The 26,621-nt window shown below is 35.5% G+C and overlaps 2 protein-coding genes across 7 annotated transcripts; one reads left to right on the forward strand and one right to left on the reverse strand.

Annotated features, from left to right (window-relative positions):
• Positions 1-490: 490 nt before the first annotated feature.
• LOC113702007 (probable inactive ATP-dependent zinc metalloprotease FTSHI 4, chloroplastic) lies at positions 491-19,678 on the reverse strand. 6 transcript variants are annotated; one of them, XM_072059646.1, is made up of 19 exons: positions 19,246-19,678; positions 18,584-18,839; positions 18,184-18,286; positions 15,753-16,125; positions 14,674-14,932; positions 13,891-14,022; positions 11,730-11,804; positions 11,447-11,572; positions 11,216-11,325; positions 11,066-11,144; positions 10,834-10,971; positions 10,639-10,750; positions 9,658-9,821; positions 9,435-9,540; positions 9,230-9,306; positions 2,229-2,378; positions 1,986-2,150; positions 1,068-1,104; positions 491-946 (listed from the first exon to the last, which is right to left on the reverse strand). In XM_072059646.1, the coding sequence occupies exons 2-17, from the start codon at positions 18,626-18,628 to the stop codon at positions 2,001-2,003; spliced, it is 2,199 nt and encodes a 732-aa protein (XP_071915747.1). In that variant the 5' UTR covers positions 18,629-18,839; positions 19,246-19,678; the 3' UTR covers positions 491-946; positions 1,068-1,104; positions 1,986-2,000. The 6 variants fall into 6 exon arrangements, with proteins under 6 accessions (XP_071915747.1, XP_027078738.1, XP_027078736.1 ...); XM_027222937.2 differs by lacking the exon at positions 18,184-18,286 and having other exon boundaries at positions 2,229-2,372; XM_027222935.2 differs by lacking the exon at positions 18,184-18,286.
• Positions 19,679-22,696: 3,018 nt separating this feature from the next.
• LOC113700647 (endoglucanase 11-like) lies at positions 22,697-26,154 on the forward strand. The gene is made up of 5 exons (XM_027221112.1): positions 22,697-22,912; positions 23,455-23,670; positions 23,886-24,086; positions 24,577-24,831; positions 25,534-26,154. The coding sequence occupies exons 1-5, from the start codon at positions 22,697-22,699 to the stop codon at positions 26,152-26,154; spliced, it is 1,509 nt and encodes a 502-aa protein (XP_027076913.1).
• Positions 26,155-26,621: the final 467 nt, after the last annotated feature.

Consider the following 26,621-nt stretch of genomic DNA (forward strand, 5'->3'; position numbering starts at 1 on the left):
GCTAGTAAATCAACTCGGAAACACTGAAACAGCCAAAAAGCAAATTGTATGTACTGAAACTAATACCTCAGTCCACAATGTCATGAAATCGCACACAGAAAGTCCCCCATTCGAAGCTGGGGTAGATAACTATTGCATCTTAACACAATAATATGTAAAAACAAAAGAAGGGCTTACATAAATTTCACAATAACATGTAATGAACATTCAAAGCAGAAAACCCAACACAAAAAATTTCAAGTTGACTCTTTTGCAAACATTGTTTAACAGGAAAATACATTAAAGCACTATTAGAGGCCCTATTGTCTCCATCCGTAACTAATTACAAATTCAAACACTCAGTCCCTGTGTAGTTGCTGCTGCCGCTGCTTTTTTCTTGCACCTGTATAGCTGGTTCATTATCAGCCATTAAGACTACTATGGAACTCGATGTACATACTCAAAATGAAATGGCAGTGACAATAATAAGTCAATATTTGACAAAGCAAGATAACAACCTTAACTCAAGTTTGATTGATAATATTGGCATGGTATTCATGTCAGGTAAGAGAAAATTCAATGCTAGTCCTACCCATTGTGACAGCCGTCCTTCTATGTTTAGTTAAGAAGCTACAAACTTGAATTTTAATATATTTCTAACATAAAGATCAAGCCACCTCTGGGGATATATTTTTCTCCCACTTTCTACATATATAGGTCAGCAAAAACTTTTAATGAATGCCGTCCGAAAATTTGAATCTGTCAAGTCTGGCCTTTCTACAAGCTATGAGCAGCAGTGCAAGTGCTATTTCACTTGGTTATCTCTACACCATGGCTCAGTTCCTTCCAAAAGCTGAACTCTTTGGTGAAACAGGTGCACACCTGTAGCTCTCAAAGTCCTCATCGAATCCCATGACTGCCAGATATTGCACGATTCAGCTCTCAAAGTCACAACTACCAACTCTGCCTGGTATTGTCACATCAGTTTTGTTCTGATTAACAGTCTTGATTGATAATACCCTGCATATTAAAGTCCCCAAATAGATATGGTAAAATGAAATTACACATTAAAGTTCTGGAAAAATTACCTTGAGGTTCAGGTGCAGTTGCCAAATTGACATTTCCCTTCAGAAGGAATAAAAATTGAAACAAGAAATAAAAAATAAGAATAAAAGAATAACTGACAACTAGATTAAAGATTATATTAGACAACGCAGCCACAATTACGGAAAGAGAGAAAAGTTGAAGGATCAGAGAAGAAAAAAGGAGAGACTGATAACGAAACTAGATCAAATCTATGCGTATCAGGACTAGATAGAAATGGTTGCATGCACGTGGACTCATCTCTTGTCGCATATAAAACCCCTGGTCGGCTACTGACTGACTTCTTGGCTAGCTTCAAAGGAGACCATAGTATTTTACCTTAAGGAGAATTAAGGAAAACATACAGAAAGCCATTTGGTTTATCGAAAGTGAAGATCATTAATCTTTAAAGGATTCTAATGTAACTCTAAGAACCAGTCATAAGTTGAAACAGATACTAAAAGACTATAAATTTAAAAGTCTATGTGCAAAAACAAACAGATAACCAAGAATTTTTTTCCACTTTTCTAGCAAAATCCAACAAAAATAGACGTTGATATAAGAATGGTTCTCAAGTATCAAGCTCCTGGTTAGGCCAATAAATGTGTAAATTTCCATTGAAACTTAAGACAAGGAAAAAGACCTCCAATTAAATGAAAAGGTGATAGTTATCAATAGAAGAGAGGTTTGTTATGAAACATTGACAGCATACATATGGCTTCAGAAAAACATAACAGTAATAAGAAACATGTTAAGATAAAGTTGACATTGTGTTTTGGCATTACATCTTCATAAGACATGAACTGTGTTTTCAGCCACATGGTCCTAATTGAAATTTAAAACATCCAGAACAATTGACCACAAACATTCGGCGGGGAAACAGGCACCACAGAGCTAGCGGATACAAATGTCCAGAAACTTACCAAAGGATTCACACATTACAGGAAATGGCTGGCCATTAAAAGTTGAGGCTCTTGTTTATCTTCTTCTTCTTTGATTTCCATAGAGGCTTCTGCCCTTATTTCATTGACCCTTCTATCCCAAATTCCATCAATCAATTTCCACGTCTCATCACTGATGATTTGTGTCTGTTTCAAAAGCATAACGTAACACTATCACTAACCATAAAGGCTAATTATATGGTAACATAGGGTAACCATACCAACCTCCATTGGCCTCGGAGCACCAAAAGTTGAAAATCCAACATTTCCAGGAGCAAAAGTGACTCTCCCTGGAAGAGAAACACCGTGGATGCCCCATCGTCCTGCGTAGATAAGGGCTCCATGCTCATCTACTGGTCTAACAGTTGGCTGGACCTCAAGATTTAGAAATTCAACTAGTAAGAATAACACAGGAACCATATAATCTCATGCCAATATCACTAGTAGCAAACTCATATGGATAGCTTGGTTTGAACTATATAACCCTTCAATGAAACATAAGCCAAACAAAATCTTAATAGTAAGCTCTAGACTGCATCCCAAAGCAACTTTGTCCACAAAGCAGGCTAACATGTCCTTGTGAAATAAATGGAGTAAAACCCATAATATCAACTATATCATCAATCTTTAGATTTTCTCTGACATTACGCCTCAGGCACCATTTTAAGATGGCAGATATGCACAGACAGAACTCTTAATATCATTATTGTTTTTCCAACTTACCATGAGGTAGTAAAGCAAAAAAGTGATTCCAATTCCCATTTAAACATAAAGGTATAGATTTAAAAAAATATAGAGTAACATCTGCTGTGAACTATTTTTGCAGTAATTAGGTGGTGGAAGAGAAGAAGTGTAATACGTGGTCATGAAACTACTACATGCTTACTTCTGGTGGAAGGGGGCCAATGGATTGCAAAAGCCTACAGACCACCTTCTCTTTCCCGCCCAAATGGGAGAGGTTGCAAGAAGAACAGCAGTGAATTGGTCACATTGACCCTCATTTGACTTCAAAACAAATCTAAGACAACAGGATGCAGGTCATAATATTCATTGAAGGTTTTCCTTTAGTAACTCTTTCTGCTCTCGCTTCCCCTACCCTTTTGTATACTAAAAAATGATGAGGTAAATCACATGTATTTCACCTACATGACGATTTCTCTCCCCTTTCACCTCCTAGTCAGCTTCCACATGTTTTTTGTTAAAGTGCACAATTCCAATAATGTCAGAATATGCATAGCCCGAATAGACCTTTGACAAAAGAGGCTAAAGGGGTAATGCTAAATATTCTAGGATTAGATCATAAGTAGTTTCCTGTTAAACATCACACAGCATCTCCAAGTTTAAAATCACTGATCATGAAACTGATACAGAAAGCATAAACAGCATGAATACTATTACTAATCTCATAGAATAACACTTCAACCTTGACCTAGTACGTTTATGCTACAGTTTGATTATGGATGTAATATAAAAATGAATTTCCAACTCTTACCTCCCTAATATCCATCACTGGAAGTAGATTTTTTGAAGATAGTATATAATAAAAAGCATCTGAACCCATTTTAGCTAAATCTACCAAATTATACATCATCATCAATGACTCATTTGTTGCACATAGTGCCCGATACATAGCTGAAGGAACTTCACTTGCACCTATAATGATATAATCAAACACTCAACTGCTAGTACCCTTTAGTTCCATGATTTTGGTGCCTGTTAGAAGAATATCAGTATTCTTGTAGATAATAAATTAGTAAGGGTATTCTTGTAAATAGTTGGTTAGGTTTGTACTCCTATAAATACTAGTTTTCCTCCCAAAATACCTATTAACATCGTATCAGAGCTAAAGTCCTAGGGTTAGAATTAAACATCTAGCAAAGCACTGTTCATCGCGGCACTGTTCACGCGCACCGTACTGTTCACGCCGTTACTGTTCACGGCGCATGGTTCACGCGGCACTGTTCGTCTCGAGTTTTGACCCTTTCTTTGGTTTGAAGTGCTATTCGCTATGGCTGAAAGTTTATCAAAAGGTACTGTGACGTCCACTAATATTATATCAATGGTGATGCCTCAAATCACAAATTGGAAGTTGAATGACACCAATTATCAACAGTGGTCCAAAGCCGTTAAGATTTATCTAACAGGCTTAGGAAAGCAACGATATTTGACAGATGACTCTCCTACGGAGGACAACAAGAGACTAATGTGGATTCAAGAGGATGCTCAAATTCTTGAAACAATATGGAATTCTATGGAGCCACGAATTGCTTACATGTGTTCTCATTGTGAGACAACAAAAGAAGTTTGGGATTATGTCTGGTTATTATATTACAGTAATCTCTCACGGATGTATGCTATTTCTTTGGAGTATTTTCAGTTGCAACAAGATAACAAGACAGTAACTGAATACTTTGCTGATCTTAAGCGAGTCTCAGAAGAATTAAATGCTATAATGCCTCTCTCAAGTGATATTACGGTGATGCAAAGGCAAAGAGAACAAATGCTTGTGCTCAAATTCTTAGCTGGTCTCAAGCCAGAATTTGAACCAATCAAATTTCAAATTTTAGCAGGTGAACAATTACCATCCTTTGCAGAGGCGTATGCTCGGGTCTTACGTTCTGCATCTAAGGACAACGCACAGGGTGACGGTGCTCTAATTAATGACAAATCTGCTTTAATTACTAACAACAATCGGATAGAGCAACTTAATTTTGGACGTGGCTCTCGTGGAGGAAGAAGTAGAGGAGGTCGTGGGGGTCGTGGAGGTCGAGACACCCGTGAATGCAATCATTGTGGTTTAAAGAATCACACTCGTGATACTTGTTGGGATTTAAATGGAAAACCACCTCGGTTTGTTAATACGGTTACCACTGACCAAGCTGAATCAAGTTCTTCAGCACAAGGGTCCCAGAAGACTTTTACCATATCTGAGAAAGATTATGTCAAATTTCTGCAGTACCAAATTGCAAATCACGCATCTCTTCCTTCTACTTCTTTAGCACAAAAAGATAATGCTATGGCTTGTCTCTCCACATCATCTAATTTTGACTCATGGATCATTGATTCCGGAACTACTGATCATATATCAGGTACCTCTAAAAATTTTTCTAATTTTCAAAAGTCTACTTCCTTCCCTCATGTTACTTTAGCTGATGAATCTACAACTAAAGTTAAAGGACTAGGCACTGTAGAAATTAACTCATCTCTTCCGCTGCCTTCTGTTCTTTACGTACCCAATTTGCCTTTTAATCTAATGTCCGTTAGTAAGCTTGCTAAATTTCTACAGTGTTCAGTTACTTTTTCTCCTAATTTTGTTGTCAATTCAGGATTTGAAGACAAAGAGGACGATTGGTGGAGGACATGAGCATAATGGTCTTTATTTTCTCAACTCTAATGGTCCGATTGTGTGCCCTGCTACTGTTTCTCCTCTTGAAATTCACTGTCGTTTGGGTCATCCGTCTCTACAAAATTTGAAGAAGTTGGTTCCTACCTTGAGTCAGTTGTCTTCATTAAAATGCGAGTCTTGTCAATTAGGAAAGCATCATCGTGTTTCTTTTGCCCCTAGAGTCAATAAACGGGTTTCGGAACCCTTTTTGTTAGTTCATTCTGATGTTTGGGGTCCTAGTCGAGTCACTTCAAAATTAGGTTTTAAATATTTTGTAATCTTTGTTGATGATTTTTCCAGAGTTAAATGGCTTTATTTAATGAAGAATCGTTCAAAACTATATTCCATTTTTTATGCATTTGTTACAGAAATAAAGAATCAATTTGGTGTGCCTGTATGTATACTTCGCAGTGATAATGCGAAAGAATATTTTTCCACTCCTTTTGATACCTTTATGACTAAATCCGATATTCTTCATCAGTCCTCTTGTCCTCACACTCCACAACAGAATAGAGTTGCTGAAAGAAAAATTGGACATTTAATCGAAATTGCTCGGACACTTTTGTAGCACATGAATGTGCCCAAACAATTTTGGAGTGATGCAGTTTTAACTGCATGTTATTTAATTAATCGCATGCCCTCCAATATTCTTGGAGGCCAATTACCTCACTCCATTCTTTTCCTCATGACCCTATATTTAAATTACCTCCTCGTATTTTTAGGTGTGTGTGTTTTGTTCATCAGCTTGCTCCAAAGGTAGATAAATTAGATTTTCGTGCCATTAAGTGTATTTTCTTAGTATACGCACGAGCACAAAAGGGGTATAGATGTTACAGTCAAGTTTTAAATCGTTTTTTCACTTGTGCTGATGTTACTTTCTTTGAATTCACTCCTTATTTTATGAAGCAAGGTATGTTTTATGAGTTAGACCAGTGTTCCCCTTTTCCTTCTCTTGTTTTGCCAGTCCCTTCATCTTTATTACCTGAGTTATCTAGTTCACCAGATTCCACAACTCGATTATCTCGTCCTAATCTTCAAGTTTATTCTCGTCGTTCCATGGTTGAGAAAGCTCTTGATATGCTACGCACTTCACCAATTAACTCTCAATCTTCAAATCTAGGTATGACGCCCTCCTGTGAGTCAGATTTTTCTATTGCTTTACGTAAAGGTAAGAGACATTGTACTTCTCATCCTATTTCTAATTTTGTCTCTTATTCTCGTCTCTCTCTGTCATATTTTTCTTTTGTTGCTTCCCTTGATTCTGTATCCATTCCTAAGTCTATTACCCATGCTTTCAATGATCCTGGTTGGAGATTAGCTATGCAAGAAGAGATGCTTGCTTTGGAGAAAAATGGTACTTGAAATCTTGTTCCTCTTCCTTCCGGTAAGCCGGTTGTTGGTTGTAAATGGGTGTACACTATAAAAGTACAACCTAATGGTTTTATTGATAGATTGAAGGCTCGTCTAGTAGCTAAAGGATTTGCTCAGGTGTATGGAATCGACTACTTCGAAACATTTTCTCCTGTTGCAAAGATAACCTCTGTTCGTCTTCTTATCTCTTTGGCAGCAACTTATAATTGGCCATTGCATCAGTTGGATGTGAAAAATGCATTTCTGCATGGAGATTTGGAAGAAGAGATATATGTGGAACAACCTCCTGGATTTGTTGTTCAGGGGAAAAATCCACGGTTGGTTTGTCGTTTGAAAAAATCCTTATATGGATTGAAACAGTTTTCGAGGGCTTGGTTTGGCCAGTTTAGTAGTGTTGTCATGGAGTTCGGTCTGACAAGATGTGAAGTAGATCACTCTGTATTTTATCGGCATTCTAATGCTGGTAAAATTTTATTAGTTGTTTATGTGGATGATATTGTGATTACAGGTGATGATGTTGTGGGGATCCAGAAACTTAAATCCAATCTGCAGGCAAACTTTCAGACAAAGGATTTAGGTCATCTACAGTATTTTCTGGGTATTGAGGTAGTTCGGTCTAAATATAGGATTTATTTATGTCAAAGGAAATATGTACTCGATATGTTGAATGAAGTTGAGATGTTAGGTTGCCGACCTGTGGATACTCCTATGGATCCCAATGTGAAATTAGTAGGAGATCAAGGTGCATTACTTGATGATCCTAGGCAATATCGAAGACTTGTGGGTAAATTAAATTATCTCACTGTAACGAGACCTGACATTTCATTTGCAGTGTGTTGCGAGTCAATTTCTTGATACCCCTCGTACTAGTCATTGGGATGCTGTTATACGGATTCTCAGGTATCTTAAGAGTACTCCTGGAAAAGGGTTGCTGTATCAAAATCATGGACACACTGATATTGAAAGATATAGTGATGCAGATTGGGCTGATTCTGCCTCAGATCGAATCGACCACAGGATATTGTGTGTTTGTTGGTGGTAATTTAGTGTCGTGGAAAAGTAAGAAGCAAACAGTTGTCTCCAGATCAAGTGCAAAATCTGAATACCGCGCTATGGCTCACACTGTGTGTGAGTTGGTTTGGTTGAAGAGTATGTTACTTGAAATTGGGTTTGAGCATAAACAGTCTATGAATTTAATGTGCGATAATCAGGCTGCTGTCCATATTGCGTCTAATCTAGTGTTTCATGAAAGGACAAAACATATTGAAATTGATTGTCACTTCATTCGAGAGAAATTGCTTGACGGAGTCATCAAGACATCTCATGTACCGTCTGTAGATCAATTGGCTGATTTATTTACCAAAAGTCTAGGGGGTTCTAGGGTGAAATACATTAGTAACAAGTTAGGTGCTTATGATATATATGCTCCAACTTGAGGTGGAGTGTTAGAAGAATATCAGTATTCTTGTAGATAATAAATTAGTAAGGGTATTCTTATAAATAGTTGGTTAGATTTGTACTCCTATAAATACTAGTTAGTCACTCATAATACTGTGACTAGATGTTTTCCTCCCAAAATACCTGTTAACAGTGCCCAACATTTAAATCATTTCATCATGATTGTTAACTAAAAAGACGGAAGACAGCAAACCGTATTATGTACTTCAGCAATCATGATATCCTTACCAGTGTTCTTGGCTTGGATATTTACTGCATATGGTGATAAATGAGGTTATTCACAGTGACAGTCATCCTATTCACTATGCCTGTGCACTTCAGTAAATTCGACATGTTTTTAGATTGCAAATAAAGGTTCCTATTAATTTAAATGTTTCTGCTGTCTGCAACCAGAAAAAGTCGTGGTTTCAAACTAAGATGATCTCAGATAACACCCCCCCCCCCCACCCGGGGGGGACATATTTGGGATTGAAACCATCATCATTTTTGCATTAATTTAAAATTGCCTGCCAGCCAAACACGTCTATAAAAAAGCCCTGCATTCAAATCCTTCCCTAATCCTGCATTCATGATCTAAAGAAAAAGGCCAATTTGACAATCAGATATGCATTGCATCTGCAAATAACTGGAAAGAATTTGCCAGGATCCAACTACATGTAAGAAGTGAAACGAGCAAAATAGCCAGCAGCTCAGTAACTAGCTGTGGTAACGGTTGGGCCAACTCAACCCAATTATCTCCACACCAAAAGTCAGATCAGTGAGGACTACCTTATCACTTTGAAACCTAAAAGATTGTGGTCGAATGAGTACTAGTTGGCTTATAAATGACACCAACAGCATTCAGTTTCTCACTTCATCAATGTTTTCTAAATCTATTGCCACAAACAGTGCTAATATATTACCTAATACCCAGAAAAAGGATCATGCAAAACCAATTCTCAGACAAAATCTTTAAGAGTAATAGAAGACGATAAAAGAAGGAAGCCGTAAACATTCAAATTTGACAAATTACCTGAGGTATGCGTGGAGAGCTTTTGTATATTCTCCATATTTCATCAGCTTTTATCTCTCCTTTCTCAAGTAAAATATCTGCTCAAGACAGAAGGTTGAAGTGGAACAGCAGTGAGCGGCTACAACCGTTGGTAGCAGTTACAATCTTCACATCTAAAGAAGTGTAATCTGAGAAAGAAGACTTGACATGAAAGATTAATACAAACCTGTTATACTTTCAACAGCAAAATGGTTTTCTCTTAGCACAGATGAGCATGACTCTACGGCAAAGCGCATGTACTCTTCTCTAAGTGCTTCAAGTTTGGCAGCAAGCTGGAAATGAAGCTTGGCATACTTAATACCACAAAGTATCTATATCTAATGCAAATAATAACATGAGTGGAATAATTGGTAATCAAAATTTATTGAGACACTATTCATATGCTTTACATTAGGCACAAGATCATTCTGGTATCTGTAGTAAGCCTTCCCAAAAGCAGTCATTCCAGTCTGCAGAATCAGAAATTCTGAAAGCCTCGAAGCTTCTACAGTTGACTTGGCAGAAATCCAACAAAGATTGTCTACTCCAAACATCTCTTCCTCAATAACTCTAGCTGCAAAAGTATGCCATTAGCAAATCACATGCTATTTTTCTGTCTGCCTTCACCAATTTTGAGGACTAAAGAAACCTTATGGAGATCATGAACACTGTATCAACATCAGAATCAGCAAGAAAGTCCATTAAAGCTTTACGACTTTCTATTATATAGAGTTTTACCTTTATGCTCATCAAATACTCTAGTCCTATAGTCCGGTGGTATGTCACAAGCAACTTAAATATAGAACCCCTTAAGGAGGGCTAACAGACATATTGAGTAAAAAACAAGTAAACTAAAACAAAGGGATGTAAAGAAGGGCACAGATACCCATCGCAAAAAGTAATCATCAAGATAAAACCTGCTCAATTTATTTTATTTCTTTTTTTTTTTTTTTTGAGGAGGGGAGGATGAAATGTTGGGGTTTGCTATCATTCAACTTTAACATGATTGGTTCTACAAAAGAATTATATCCATACAGAAGCACCACTAAAAAGAATTGCAGTGAGACACAGAGAGACTAAATCCTATTATAGTCCTATAGACAAAACAAGACAGTGCCAAGACAATTACCCATGTGACTTCCTACACCTTAGACAGAAGAAGAAAATTAACAGGGACCGCAACCGCAAGCCAAAAGCATAGGATGTGCTACGGTCCTAAGAGACATAGATGATTTTGCTACTGCTTAAATCACAAAGACATCAGTGGAGAGCCCAATTGCAGCAAAACTACAATCATCTGAATATCCATTGACTTGTGGCATAAGAAACATAGATATATAACTACACAAAAAGAAGACATAGGCATTAAAGAAAGAAACTTTGTCACTCACGAGCACATGCACGCACTATGGAGTTCACGTAATCTCCTTTTCTTTTAAAAACCCTGCCTGGGGTTTCCACATAGTGCATATTCGGTCGACTACGGATAGAATTTATATCTGTCTACAAATATCAAACAAATAGTTTAAGTTTATCATCCCAGCTCTGCAAGAAGAATGACAACTTATAAACATATACTAAAAAACCTCGGTGAAAGGCCGATAAGGATCTGGGAAGGAGCAAGCAAGAACAGCAACAGCAGCTTCTCGATATGCCAATCTTAGTTTCAATTCCTTAGGAACTTCTGTGCTATCTTCTTGGCCAGTTTCAAATGTGCCCTTTTGCTGCAATACATTGGCAACATTATGTAATTTTGTGCCAATATATCTATGATATATATAAAACAGTTCTCCAGCATCTTATAACATTGAAACTTACTCTTTTCAATGCCTCCAGAAGTTCATCACGCCCTATATAGTCCATGTCCTTTCTAGTAGTCAAAATCCCAGCTTCATTCCTGTCCAGTGAATCAGAGTCAAGTACCTTATTATAAACAAGACCGAAATATAGAGTATAGGCAAAGCATACAGTATATTTTGCAGTTCCGCCCCAGTAAAATCGTCAGTGAGCTCAGCTATTTCCTTCAACAGAGTTTCTTTCTCCTCTTCAGAACGAAAATACTTGTTTCGCGCATGCACCTGCATCATATTTGATGACAATATTACAAAACAAAGATCGATTCTCTTCTTTGAACCGTCTATGAAAATATTCAGCAGGAGCTTCAGAACGTGAAGAATAAAAAGCATTACGGAAGCATACCTTTAATATGGCCAACCTACCATCTTTTGATGGCAAGCCAACTCTTATAATCTTGTCAAAACGGCCTTTCCTCAAGAGAGCAGGATCCAAGATATCTAGTCTATTTGTTGCACCAATAACTAGCACCTGAGACATCCAAATTTGACTAACACATTAAGCATCTATTCTTGAAATCAGCTTGAAACTTCCACATCTTAAAGAAGTAACCTCTAAATCTTTAAACTACATAGAGACTTTGATTATTTGTTTAGAACACAGGCATCCAAACCAGATATAAGCAAACCTGTGATGTTGACACTTTAAAACCATCCATTTCAGTAAGTATCTGAAGCAATCCTTGTTCCCTCTCTGCACCACCCTGGTATAGCAAATAATGTTTGAGATCACATCAATCATGTACTCTTATCAGCTTCCATCCTCTCTTATCAGCTCTTGGAAAACTCAGGAAAACAATTTTGAGAATATAAAAGCAATCATATAACCAAATCCAAACATGTTCCTCTACCACAATTTGATGGTAATCAGATTGTTAGTTGATGCACTTATTTTTCACTCCCCATTCAAATAAATACTCCAATGGTTAAGCTTTTATAAGTGAAAGTAAATCCACAAAATAATACTCAATTCAACCATATAATGCATCACTCACTTCATAAGAATGACAACTTACCTCTTAAAACTGCAGCTAAAAAATAGTATAGCACACCAGTTCAATCGTATTTTAATTACGGGTAACTGATAGTCAAAGTAAAATCAAATTTAAATTAAAACCATTGTAATAGATGACAGAAGTTTACCCCAATTCAAGGACTTGGTTTTCAAAGTTTTCATCTGCAAGGATTTTGTTGAGTTCCTTATTACTTAATGTTTCACGGAATTCCAACTTTTTTCATCATGTAGCACAGAAATCAAGGTCAAAAGTCATCAGACAATTAAAAAGGAAGGAAAAAAGGAAAGAAGAAACAGTCAACAGAGTAATGTGTAAATGCAAAGATATGCACAGATTAAAATAATAAATAAATTATGAGCCACCAGAGTTCTTCAGAGATCATGACTGAATTAGGTTTTCCTTCAGTGCTTTTTGGTTGCATCTGAGATCAGTGAGGGGTGGTAAGGTATGAAGCCTATAATGTGAACCTTAAGCATATGGGACACCAAGAGCATTTTTGGATGTTCGCATATTGATATGATGGAAAATGTTGCTTCACTTATTTTGTAAAAAAATCACTATCAACTTTTCAGTCTGGCAACAATTTTGGAAACTAGTTCCAATTTCAAATTATTTATTAGTTTCATAGGAAAATCACCAGATAAGGTCCCAATGCCAGGAAGGATGACTATGATTTGTTGAGTAGCAGAATGAGTGAAAGCCATAATGATTGTACTAAAAGAAAAGAACTACTTAGTAATAGATGACAGATATAGTTTGCAACAGTTCTAGCAATAAGAGGGCCAGCATAGGCTAATGCTGTAAATCGTTTTATTAAGTTAAAAAAATAGGTATAGCAGCTACTCCCTTCGTCCCACTGAAAGTATCATACTTTCCTTTTTGATCTGTCCCAAAATTATGTCATGCTACCAAAAATAGCAAGTGAAATTTTCTCCTCCTTCCATTTTTATCATCAAAGCTACTACAATTATATGTGTGGGTCCAACAAAATTTATCAAAAACTATGCATGCATTAAAGCAGTGCGTCACCAGTATGCACCAACTGGCTTTGTGTGTGCAGCACACAACAACAAGTGAGATGGTACCTTTAAATAAATGTATGGGGTCCACCCTATTGACTTGATGGCAGTCACAATTCGGGCAGCATAAATGCTTTGCTTTGTACCAGTTTTGGGCAGCCCGATAAATGGGCATTTTAGTAGGTTTAAGAGTTTATTTACTCTCTTTCTTTACTATTCATAGAAAGCTCCAATCCCGAAAAGTTTGAGTATAATTTACATTTGACTCGTCAACAAATCAACTTTTTATGCCCTTGGATATGCATACACTTAAAAGGAAGGAAAATCAGAAATATGGCTTATGCTGGAAGATAATACAAATCTCTATGCTAAATGTTCCTATCTATGATAGCTCAATTCCTGTGACTATCTGCTCCAGGGGAGCATCTTGCTGTTGGAGAATAGGGAAAATTTTCTACTATTTGACAAAAACTTAAACAGCACGTGTCCTCAATGTAATTGCATCAATAAGAGGGTACCTCAGAAGAAGCGCTTCAGAATATGATTAAGTAGTCAATAATCACCCTCCAACATAAGTACCTCAAAAATAGCAAATTTGCAGTAGTAGTAGTTCATAAAGTTCAACACCCAATAGATGAATAATGCAGTATTCAATAAGAGCCACAAGCAGAAGAAAAATGGAAATTTAACATTTCCAGAAACTGAGTTGCTTATGCTAAAAGCATATATGCCTTGTTAACTCCAAAATAACTTACCCCACCAATATCAGGGCCACCACGTTTGCTGCCAATTGCATCGATTTCATCAATAAAGATGATTGATGGGGCAAATGACCTCGCACTAGCGAAAAGGTCCTTCACACGAGATGCAGCCACTCCTACAAACATCTGGAAAGCAGATGATCTTAACTTAAAAGTATCCTAGTGTCTCAAGCTCTTGTTCATAATGGCTACATGCATAAGAAGTTGAAATTACTTGAGCTAATCCTCACTTGATTAAAACACAGAATTGAGTGGTTGCTTATTAACAAGGACATTCAACTCTAAACATGCAAAAATAACACAAGAAGAACCATGTCTCATCCTCATATTATGCTTTTAAATACCACCCTTAATGTGGAATTTAGTCACAAATCTCCATACTCTAGCACAAGATTCTGACTCCTCAAAAGTTTTATTATCGGCAATATAACGCTCAATATTCAGAAGCACATTTATCACATCAAAAGTTTGACACACATTTAAAATGCATGTAAGAAACCAAAGTGGAGGAAATCATTAAATTACCATCTGTACCATGTATCAGATTATATAGTTTATTCCGTTGATATGAGAATTAATAGATATAGAACTTTCAAGGGTAATATCAAAAGAATATCCACCTCATATTGTCGATATCATTTCCACATTAATACCCTGTCAAAATTACTACAGCTTACATATCAAATTGCAATTTCTTGTCCAAACTTCCTTGAATTGTTTTACCTATAGTTGGCGAAAGAAGATTTTAGAGCACAAGAGAAATAGAACATCGTTTACCTCCACAAAGTCAGTCCCATTAGCTGCAAAAAATGGAAGACCTGCTTCACCAGCTATAGCTTTTGCAAGAAGAGTTTTCCCAGTTCCAGGGGGGCCATGGAGAAGTACACCTTTTGGACAATAGATGCCTTTATCTTGGAATTCTTCTTCATTCTTTAAAATGCTTACAATCTCTTGTAGCTCTCTCTTAATGTATTCTTGCCCAGCAAAATCATCAAATGTAATACCAGTTTTTTCCTCTGCTGATATAAATTTAGCCCTAGTACAAAGCCAGGTCAAAAGGTTAGATCTACTACATCATCGCAAAACTAAGTATCCAATGAGATCATAACATCATTTCCAACATTGAGAACAAGTACAACAGCTCATATGTTTCCCTACCTCTTTTGATATAGTTTAGCAGGAGGGTAGGATAAAAACAAAGGAAACTTGTCCTTGAAAATGATTACCTAGCCATAGATGCTGCATGCTCATTATGAATAAGCAACCATAATGAAAACTGAAAGTAGGACCCAGGCACAGACATTTGGGCTTTATAGAATTGGGAACACTAGCACAAAGGAAGCAAGCAATATACAACTACGTCAGGTATGAGAATCAAACACTTCATGAAAACACTTCCCATCCCTAGGAAACTAAAAAAATTATGTGTAAGAACTGCAATGGAAAGGTGACACAAACTTCTCTTGATAATAGAATAGAAGAAATGAATTTCACTATTTAAGAATTATTCCGAAGGAAGGACTGTTCCTTAAGAAACTCTAAACCAAACGGCATGGATTGTCACTATATGTAAAATTAATTGCAGCAACAAGATACTCAAGCAACTTGAACTCAATACACAGATCCACATAAAAATTATATATATATATATATATTACCCAAAGCATTAAATCATGACAATTAACATGGATGATTGTATAGTAACAAAAAAAGAGAGAGACCGCATATCCAAGCTTCTTGTGAAGAATGGACAAGGCATACTTGGATTATCAAAGAATACATTACAAAGTACATGAAAATAGACTGCATGGACATAATAAGTTCTATCAACTGACAAATAAAAGCTACCCACCTACCTACTCTTGCCCAATGATCCAAGGGCACGCTGTTTCAGTGGCTGTCTTTTCTTCTTTGGGGGCTCTCCGAGATCACATGGTATGAGTTTTGCATAAATAGGTCTCATCATGTTATCAATCCAGAGATATAATACAATTGCAAAAGCAAGGCGCATAGACCACACAACTGCGGTTGCAACAGTTGAATAAACTTCTGCTGGAACTGTATTAACATTGTACACATCAACATTTATAAGTTGTTGATGTAACTTCTGCCAAACATCATTCCAACAATCAATAGGCATACGATTGACCACATGGCGCCGGAAAACAATGTTGTTCATATTCCCTGCAGAACCTTCCCTTTTGCCATCTTTGTAGTATGGTAAAATCACTAAATATAAAAGGCAAGAGAAAGAAATATAATGAGATTCAGAAAATAAGGAGACAACAGAGGAACTTAATTTAACCTATGATTTCTAAAGATGAATCTGGTTGATTGATGAAATAAAGAAAGAAAGGCCAGCATCAATTGAATATTTCAAATGAAAACCACAAAGTTTAAAATTAGATAGGTTGCAATTGTAAGATGAAGATCCAACCCTACACAATACCAAAAATGACATAGGACAACAGGTAAATTAATTGTATATGATCCCAGAAAATTTTGATACCAAAAACAGATAAGGAGGAAACATAGGGAACTTGATTTAACTTGCTAATATTTTCCAAAATCGATTCTAGGTAATCGGTGACATAACCAATCAACTGGTTCATGTGGAAACCAAAGGTATAAAAATCAGACATGTTGCAACATTTGGATGCAGATCCAACCTTTTTGAATACCACAAAACGAGCAATATCACTCAATTGCATAATAAAGACAAGCAAAACTCTAGGAATTCTGTGGGTTCTAATATCACCAGTACTTCTAGTCATCAATGAGAAATTAAGAAATAGGTACAAAATTGGATGGAATTCCTCTCCCATGTCAATGTTTGAAACTCAGTCTCATTTCCAGCCCTCACAACAGATTTACTAGATTTCAATGAATATCTGTAACATTATCCACATAGCCTATATCAGTAAGTTCAAGCTCTTCATAAATTTTTTTTTTTTTCAGGTGGGGATAGCTTTTAAGCAGCAACAATTGGTGAAACCGATCTAGATGGCTTCTATTCACAATTCTAAATAATTATATGAGTATTTATTTAATTTTCACTTATGAAGGTGAGCTATATACCACCCAAACAATAAATTATTCAAACATAACAACTTTGAGCAGTTGCATAGATTTGTCTTTCTTCAAAACTCTACCTACTCCTTTCTTTCTTCCTTCTTTGTTCTACCTGGCAGATTCTATCAAATTGTGCTAGCCTATATCATCTTGGTTCAGTATCAGAAGAAATGTTTTCTACTTCAAACAGGTAATCAAACCAAGCCAAAGTTATGTTACATGTATTGATTATTTAAACAGTTTTGGAATGTAAAGCAGATGTATTGAATTTTGCAATGCACTGCTACAAAAACAACAGTCCACCCAGAATAATCAAATAAACAAGACTGTAATCTGTTGTTTCTTACTAGATTAAAGTTATGCATGTAAATTGCAAACCGAGCACGACTACATTCATGAATTATTTATCTTCTGAATAATTTAACGGGATATAAACTTCGCTGAATCTATTCAAAGAAGGAATGATGTACCATATCTATGTAAACAATGCTTTTTTACAGCTTTCTGCTGATAAGACAGATTGTTTTCGGAGTTTCACAATAAAACCTGATTTAGCATCCCTTTGCTAAAAATGCTCTTTAAGAGATTCCTAATATAAACCCCTGACTCTCTCTACATATATATGCATACACTCAAACATGCAGATAATGTCATATGCACATCTGCATGACATTAACATGCTTTTAAATGTAGTTTCATTAACATATTTATGCCCATTTCTCACAAATCACAATCATGCATGGAGAACCTGTATTCCTTCTTTGAGGTATTCATTTCCATGCAGCACAATTTCATTGACACAACAGGTCACATCCAACCAAAAACCTGCCTCTTTTAGATCCAAGATGGATTAAAAGGTGAACTGGGAAGAACCATAGTGACCTATGTATGTATGCACATCTGGGAGAACAGACACATGCCAACATGACAGAATAAGGAAATATTAGAAGCTTTATGCACATAAAAATTCAACATATCCATGTATTGAAAATGAATTCATTTATCTGTGCACGCTAGGCCTCATTTACTTAGTTTGTGCTCCATTAATGTCATACAGAACCACACATCCACACACCAACACATACACATGCACAAATGTATATTCACTCAGATCTTAAGAAATGATGAAACAATGTACATTTACTCGCACAAACACCCTATGCTTAAAAGTCAAAATGTCAAGAACTTGTAGAAAAGGTTACTAAAACCGGTTACATGACGTAGAGGCTTCCACTTTTTGACAGTAAACCCGACATTGAGTTTTCCTTTCATCACCATATGTCTGAACTTTCAACAGACAAGCATCACTCACCAGCACCTATAATAGAGGTATCTGAAGTCAAATTTATCAAACATTAAGTTTAAAACTTCACCCTTCTCTGCTCATTTAGGCAGACAACTTATTTCGGCAATTAACTTTCAGAATTCCACTATAAATTTGAGAACTTCATGAAGTATGTTAAAACCAATTTTGTCAGCCAAACCCCAAATCAAGAGCAAATGATCCTTTTCCATTCCACCGAGGATCAAGCTAACAGTATACACTAACATGACTATACAAAAAATTATTCAGCACTAACCCAGCATATAACCAAATAAGAAGAATCTGTAGTACCTGAAACCGTCTGTCCATAGTTTGAGTACTCCATAAACTGTACATTGTTTGAATTCAGAAGCCTCTGGAACTCACTATAGTCTATCCTATGAGAATTCACAGGATCCCATTCAGTTCCCTTCACCTTTCCCCGCATTGTCAGCAATGCCCTGCTCCAATCAGAAGCCATTACCAGCTGCCTCTCCAACTGAACATTTGCCTTCCTCTCAAACTCCTCCAGCTTATTTACACGTTCTCTCTCCGATTCTTTCAATTTCTGAAATCCCATTAATTCACTTACATCATAAACAACTGAACTCTTATAGAAAAGGAGACTAAGAAGGCATCTACAAAATCAAATTTTACTTTTATTTTCTTGCTTCCGCAACATTTGAGTACAAAAGGAGTTTATTATTTTTTTGATGACCAAATAAATCAATAACAAAACGTTATTAACACGTTTCCCGAATTTTCCAAGCAAGAACAAGGACCTAAAAAAAAAGATAACCCGAATGTTATTAGTATTACCCAATTGGAACTAGATAATTCTTTAAAAGCCACTGACTTTTCATTCTTTTACTACCTAAAATTCAAAAAAAAAAAAAAAAACGAAAAGCACCATGATTTCAAAACGCAAGAAGAAAGCCATACAAACTTTTGATACTAAAAATCAATATACAAACCTCAAAAAGCTGCTCAGCTGATTCATTTTCATCTGAACTGGAGCCCTGAGATGCAGAAGAAGAAGAAGAAGAAGCATTGAAAGCCTTGATTCTGAGCTTTCTGGGGCTAAAGCAAAAGGGTTTAATCTGGGGCTTTAAAAATTGCAACTTTGGAGTGAAAAATACTTGATTTTTGGAAAATAAAGAGTGGGGTTTAAGGGTTTTAGAAGGATAGCAAGAGGGTTTTTGAAAATGGGGTAACACTTCTATTTGGTTCAAAGTTGCTGTCTTCATTTTTTCTTCTCATTCATTCATAGATTAACATCGGAATTTCCAGAAGTGTGTGTTCTGTGTGTAATTTCTATGTTGTTTTTGGTCTCTCTCCGTCTTATCTTTCATAACCCACGAAGGCAGGAATACAGACAGACTCTCTTCAGTGGCTGCTTAGCCTTTCTTTATCATTGTAGCTACATTTTGAAGGACAGTGAAGCGCTAAAACGTTGTCGTTTTGGATGAGCATGCATTTGCTCTTGCTTTTTCTTTTCTTTTTTGACCTTTTTTTTTTTGGCTTTGGCATGCGTGCGCGTGAAGAGGATCTAACTTTAAATGTCACTTGTTAGTATTATTAAACTCAATTTCAATATGAAAAGCGAATTGATATATGTGTTTATGTATGCAAAGGTGTGTTGAAGAGAAAAAATGCAAGTCTATGCGTAAAATAAGTAAATTACATTAGAAATCAAGAATACTTACCCCAGAAATGTTTGTATGTGTATGTGTATGTGTATGTGTATGTGAGAGAGAGAGAGAGGATGTGTATGTGTGTGTGCATGTCTATGAGAAAGAGAATGTGTGTATGTGTGCGTATATGTACATATGTAAAAAAATATATGAAAGAATGTATGTATACGAGAGACAATAGAGAGCATGTGTGTGTATGTGAAAGAGAGAAAGAGAGAGTATACGTGTAAATGTGAAAATGTGTGTATGTGAGAAATGTGTCTAAATGAAAGTATATTTATGTATGCAAAGGTGTGTTGAAGGAAAAAAAATGCAAGTCTATGTGTAAAACAAGTAGATTATATTAGAAATCAAGAATGCTTACCCCACAAATGTTAGTATGTGTATGTGTGTGTGTGTCTATGTGTGAGAGAGAGAGTATGTGTATATGTGTGTGCATGTCAGTGAGAAAGAGAATGTTAGGTAAATATTGTTTTTTTTTTTTTACTTCTGTTAAATGTAATGAGCTCAAGAAGCAAAACAGGGATCAAGCTCTAATTTTTTATATATATAAATAATCAATTCAAAATAATTTCTGTAATATAAGAGGAATGAAGTTTAACAAACGCAGAAAAGAAAAGGGGATTTGAATCCAAGAGGTCAAGACTACTCATTTCTGGATTCTTAACTTTAACTATTAGATTAAGATCTCCTTGATTGTGCCCCAACTTCACTGTATCATTCCTATTTTTATAAATTGTTTATTAGGACTAAGACTTTTTTCAATATTACCTAATAATCAACCCAACAGCATCGATAATATAATTATTATCATGCTATAGAGACGGGATGTTAAAGAATTGCTTCTATACTTGTCGCAGTTGGTGCCAACTGTTCTATTACCTTTCGGGTTACAGTATTCAATTTGGTTCAAAATAAATAAAATCTCTATAAATTAATAATATTTATTAAATAATAATTTTTTGGCCTCGACTTGAGCTAACGATGTAAATTAATAATTTCGATAAGATACTAAAATAATAATTTTTTAAAAACCTTGCATAACCTCTAGTCCCATTCATTTTATAAATTAATAATCCACTAAAATTACACATCATATCTTCATAAATTTTGAATTTATTGTTATTTGTTTTTTCTTAAAATTTAAATCTACGTGAATCTTATCCCTAATTTTTCTTATTGCATCTAAAAGTTCTAGATTTGAACTCTTATATTGCAATACGAAATTATGAAAAGTTATTGATGCGTTGTGTGCTTCCTTTCGCTACGTTACAAGCTCCAAAAATACTGTATCATCCTCAACTCCATTATTAGTAGGGATTTCAGTGACGGTAGCAACATTTTCTTCTAAACTTGAGATCTCTGAACTTGGATTGATTTATATTCCTTAGACTTTTAGCCTTCTTTTATGAATAGAATAATTCATATTTTTTATAAAATAAAATAAACTTTAGTTGATTATATGAGTGTTTCTCTGAATTGTAAATACACTTGATAAGTTAATAAAATATTAATTAATTAATACCTCTTTAAAATAATAGAATTGGTATGATTTCATGCTTATTAATTTATAGAGGTTTTACTATAACTCTTCACTTCAAAATTCGAAACATATTTTGCAGTAGAGATTTTTTTGAAGTTTAGCTCAACACAAAATTCCATTTCATAAATAAAAAGATCTTGTGTGGTGGAGATTTTGCGATTTTTTTATATACAATAGGTGAATAAAGATATCTAGACAGCTAAATCCTGCTCTACACTTTTTAATTTAATTTAATTTAATTAGAAATCAGCCAAGAAACATATTTTGTAGTGGAGATTTTTTGAAGTTTAGCTCGAAACAAAATTCCACTTCACAAATAGAAAGATCTTGTGCGATGGAGATTTTAGGATTAATTTTTTTTAATTGCAATAGGAAATAAAGATATCAAGACAGCTAAATCCTACTCTGCACTTTTTAATTTAATTTAATTAAAAATCAGTCAAGAAAAAAGTCTATTTTCAGATGATGGAGGCTTCGACACATATTTCACGTGTCGTACTTAATTGTTTATATGTTAAATGAAATATTTTATAATCGACAACTGGTTTTTCTAACAAGTTCTTAATATGCATTTGTTAAGACACACCTAATATACTATGTGAATACGTACACTAATAATTATACCTTACTTTGCATTTATATGTTTTCCCTATTTAACTCTACATTTCTAAAATATTGACACATGAACTACGTCTTAATGAATGAGTGGCCAACGGGCACTCGTTAGGCTTGACTAACAGTATTGTAATAGTAACTATTAGTATTAGGAAAATAAGATAAATATCAGCAATATCATTTCCAAACTAGAACAAAAGAGAAAAGAATAAGGAAATGAAGGGAAAATTTTAGGAAAAGAAGGAAATCCGAAGATGCTTAACTAATTTGGGATGATTGATACAAAAGCACATAAAAAGGACCATGTTCTTAGCATTTATGTATCCATGCCTAAATCCAGAAGAAGATAGTTGTATGTGGAAAACTTAGTTGGCCTTAGCGTTATTGCTATCATTTACAAATGAAAAATTAATGTCTAACTTAAACAAATCAATTTTCTTGTGCCTTAAATGTCAAAAATACACATTTTGGAATATCCAACTCAAAATTTCACGCACTAGAATAGCGTGCGCAATTCACTAGTATAACTAGAGCAATGGAGGCATAGGGAGAAAACGAACGGAGGAGAACAGAATGGGCACAGGTCTTAGGCACCCCATATTTGTTCAACAATGGGCTGTCCTAGTGCCCATCTTAGCATTCCTACCTCTCTCTCAATGTTTCAACTATGGCGAGGCTCTTTCCAAGAGCATCCTCTACCATGAAGCACAACGTTCTGGTCAATTGCCGTATAACCAAAGAGTTACTTGGAGACACCATTCTGGTCTTTCAGATGGATTTCAAGAAGGGGTTAGTACATTAATGTTTTCATTACAGTTTAATCAGAAAAATAACTAGTTCTTCCTCCCATCCTTCTTTTTTTCCCCCGTTAATCACTTCCTGGAACACTAGATTTTTGCCATGAATTTGCAGAGGGTGTTCCAGTACCTTCTGGTGCTTCACCCTATTATTCAATTTTCATAACGGCGTGGTTCTCACACAACATCATTTACTCACGACAAATTCCTCAAAATTATTGTTAGAGCAAAGTACTCAAAAAAAAAAAAAACAATTTTGGCCTTCTAATTTTCTCATAACAAATGATGAGGGATTTTTAAGTCTTTTAAACTTATAAATCTCACAAGGAAGTGCATGATGGTTAAGATAAATAAGTGAAACTCTCTCTCTCTCTCTCTTTCTCTTGTAGCTTGTCACAATTGATTACGTATGAGCATATCTAATTTTCTTTCACCCTCAAAAATTGGATTGAAATGCCATTATGAAAAACTTTTTGTTTTGTTTTGTTTTTGATTTTGGACTATAGCCTATATCATAGTTTTGTGGTTTAATAGGTGGACTTGGTAGGAGGATACTATGATGCTGGTGACAATGTCAAGTTTGGCCTTCCAATGGCTTTTACCATAACAATGTTGTCTTGGAGTGTCCTGCAATACCAAGAACAAGTCGTTGCTGCTGGAGGCGAATATAGCCATGCTCTTCAGGCAATCAAGTGGGGAACTGATTATTTAATCAAAGCACACTCAGAGCCTCACGTCTTATGGGTTCAAGTAAATATTTTGCTTCTCCTTCGCTTTCTGTTTAATGATAATTTCCAATATTCCTTTGCCATTTAGCAGAAATTAATTGCTCAAATGTGAAGAAATTCAGTTTTGTGTGCCTGAGAAAATTAAAAATTTTTACAAGTTTCGTTCCAAGAATTAGTGTTTAATAAGTTAATACCTCTGTTTAAGTGCAAAAATTAATATTTCTGAATGATGCTTAGGTTGGCGATGGGAAAAATGATCACCAGTGTTGGCAACGGCCGGAGGACATGAGAAACTCCCGACGTGCTTACAAAATCGACGAGAAAAATCCGGGTTCAGAGGCTGCGGGAGAAACTGCAGCAGCCATGGCAGCAGCATCAATTGTGTTTAGGAAAGTTAATCCGCATTATTCCCACATTCTTTTGGAGCGTGCACAACAGGTAACTTACTTAAATCATGTAGGTCACTTATTAGTGAAACTATATTCTTCTAGTATGGACATTTTTTTTTAGTGTGAGAGATTTTAAACTCAGAACCCATTTTACTTATACTCTTTCCTTCCGTACCACTTAACGCATCTCTTTCCTCTCTATTAGTAAGGACAACATAAATGTGCAGGGTGATAGAACTTTGTGCCAACTACAGGAATATGAAATTTGCATCAATAAAAATATTTATCCAGTTACTGAAATGGGAAAAATTACTTTTCTTTTTTGGATTATCTTGTTACCAATTAAAAGAATTTGAAATATTCAGATCCTCAGAATGTATAGTAATCGTAATCTTTCATAATTAAGAATCAAGCCAGGCGTTTTTTAAAATTTTTTAAATTTGCTATGCTTTAATAGATTTGCCAAATTGAATAAAAAGGAACAAATTGATGTAAATCATGATCATTCAGAACAATATTTTTTTATTTTTTGGGTGCAGTTGTTTGAGTTTGGTGACAAGTTTAGAGGGAAATATGATGATAGCGTTGAGGTGGTGAAGAAGTATTATCCATCTGCTAGTGGATACAAAGATGAATTGCTTTGGGCAGCTTTGTGGCTGTACAAAGCCACTGAAAATGTTGACTATCTGAATTATGCCTTAGAAAATGCTGAATCTTTTGGTGGAACAACTTGGGCCATCAAAGAATTCAGCTGGGATATCAAGTATGCTGGTGTTCAAATCCTTGCTGCAATGGTAATTAAGGTTTAATTTGCCAGCACAAATTTTGCTTTATGCATGTTTTAGCTGTAGTTCATGTGGATTTCTACAGTTATTTCAAGGCCAATCAATTAACTAATATCAAAAGGTTACCAAATTAACTCTTCACAAATATACCAGAATACTAAGTACTTTCCTTGAAAGTTTCCCAACCTTCTCTGTGTGATATATATATATCGTTTCTTGAATCCTCATCAAAACCATATTGACAGGATAGCAAGTGTAGGTGGGATTGCCTTAATTCTCTTTATTTTCTTTTCCTGTAATTAATAATATTTTGCTTTTAATTTTTCCTTTATTGCAGTACTTTCTAGGGTGTAGCTTACAAAAAAAGGGAAATAAAAAGATATATAGCAAGTGTTCTAGAAGGGACAATGTATTTACAAAATTGCTAATTAATAGGGTTTTCATAGAAAGCATATTTGTAAATTCAATTTTACAAATCTTCCATAAAAGCATATTTGTTTCCTCTTGTCCCAAAAAGAAAAAAAAAAAAAAAAAGAGAAAGTGAATACCTAAATGGAGAACTAAGCAACTTAATTTGGGAACCCAAAATGAAAAGATAGTTTGCCTCAAAAAAAAACTTTAACAAAAAATAAAAGGAATGAGTGCCAATACTTAGAAGAATATGATGATTACTAAATACTGATCAACTCTTTTTCCTTTTCTTTCATGCAGTTGCCAGAGGACAAAAATGAAGAGCAGAACCATATTCTCCAAGAATACCGCTCAAAAGCAGACTACTACATTTGTGCCAACCTGAACAAGAACGAAAATGCCTCAAATGTGCCTCGTACCCCAGGTGGCCTTCTCTACACAAGAAAATGGAACCCCATGCAATATGTTTCAACTGCAGCATTTCTTCTAATGGTCTACTCTGATCATCTCAAGGCCACCAACCAAAACCTAAACTGCAATGGAATTCGAGTGACTGCAGATCAAATTTACGCGTCCTCGAAATTCCAGGTTGATTACATTCTGGGCTCAAATCCAATTTCCATGAGCTACTTAGTTGGCTATGGTTCCACCTTCCCAAGAAGAGTGCATCATAGAGGTGCATCCATTGAAGGTTATGACAAAAACAAGGGATATATTGGTTGCAAGGAAGGGTTTCAAAACTGGTTTCGACGACAAGATTCGAACCCTAATGTTCTTGTTGGAGCTCTTGCTGGTGGACCAGATAAGGATGATCAGTTCAGTGATCACAGGGGAAATTTCAGACAGTCTGAACCTTGCACTTATAATACTGCTCCACTTGTTGGGATTTTTGCTAAATTGCATACTTTGGAAAAAAATTAGATTTGCTATTATAGGGTTGCCACTTTTGTATTCAGACTAGAAGCTATGATTTTTATTTTTTTTTTGTCAAACGGACTAGAAGCTATGAATACAAGCCAAAGTATTGGCTCGGCTATATCCCACGTAAATCATGATTATGCATGGAAAGGAAATGAGAACAATGAAAATTAGTGGTGTTTGAGTTCAGTTTTTGGTGTTCTTGCCCTTCTTTTGTTTTTATAAAAATTTTCCATTTTGCTTTTGATCTAAAGACACTAGCAAGTATGTAAAGACAATCCTAGAAAGATTAGAAACAGTAGATTTTTATCAATTTCTTGCTATTCCAATCGGCAAAACCAACTAATGGTAGCATTAATATAGTTTTATTTTTTTAACCATTGATATGGTTGACGTGGTAGACAGTTGAAAGTGGTTGTTGGCATTGCAACTACCCTAATTGATGGCCCAAGAAAAATATTTTTTCGTGA

The sequence above is a fragment of the Coffea arabica genome, chromosome 7e (assembly GCF_036785885.1).
Source record: "Coffea arabica cultivar ET-39 chromosome 7e, Coffea Arabica ET-39 HiFi, whole genome shotgun sequence".
NCBI classification, from domain to species: Eukaryota; Viridiplantae; Streptophyta; class Magnoliopsida; order Gentianales; family Rubiaceae; genus Coffea; species Coffea arabica.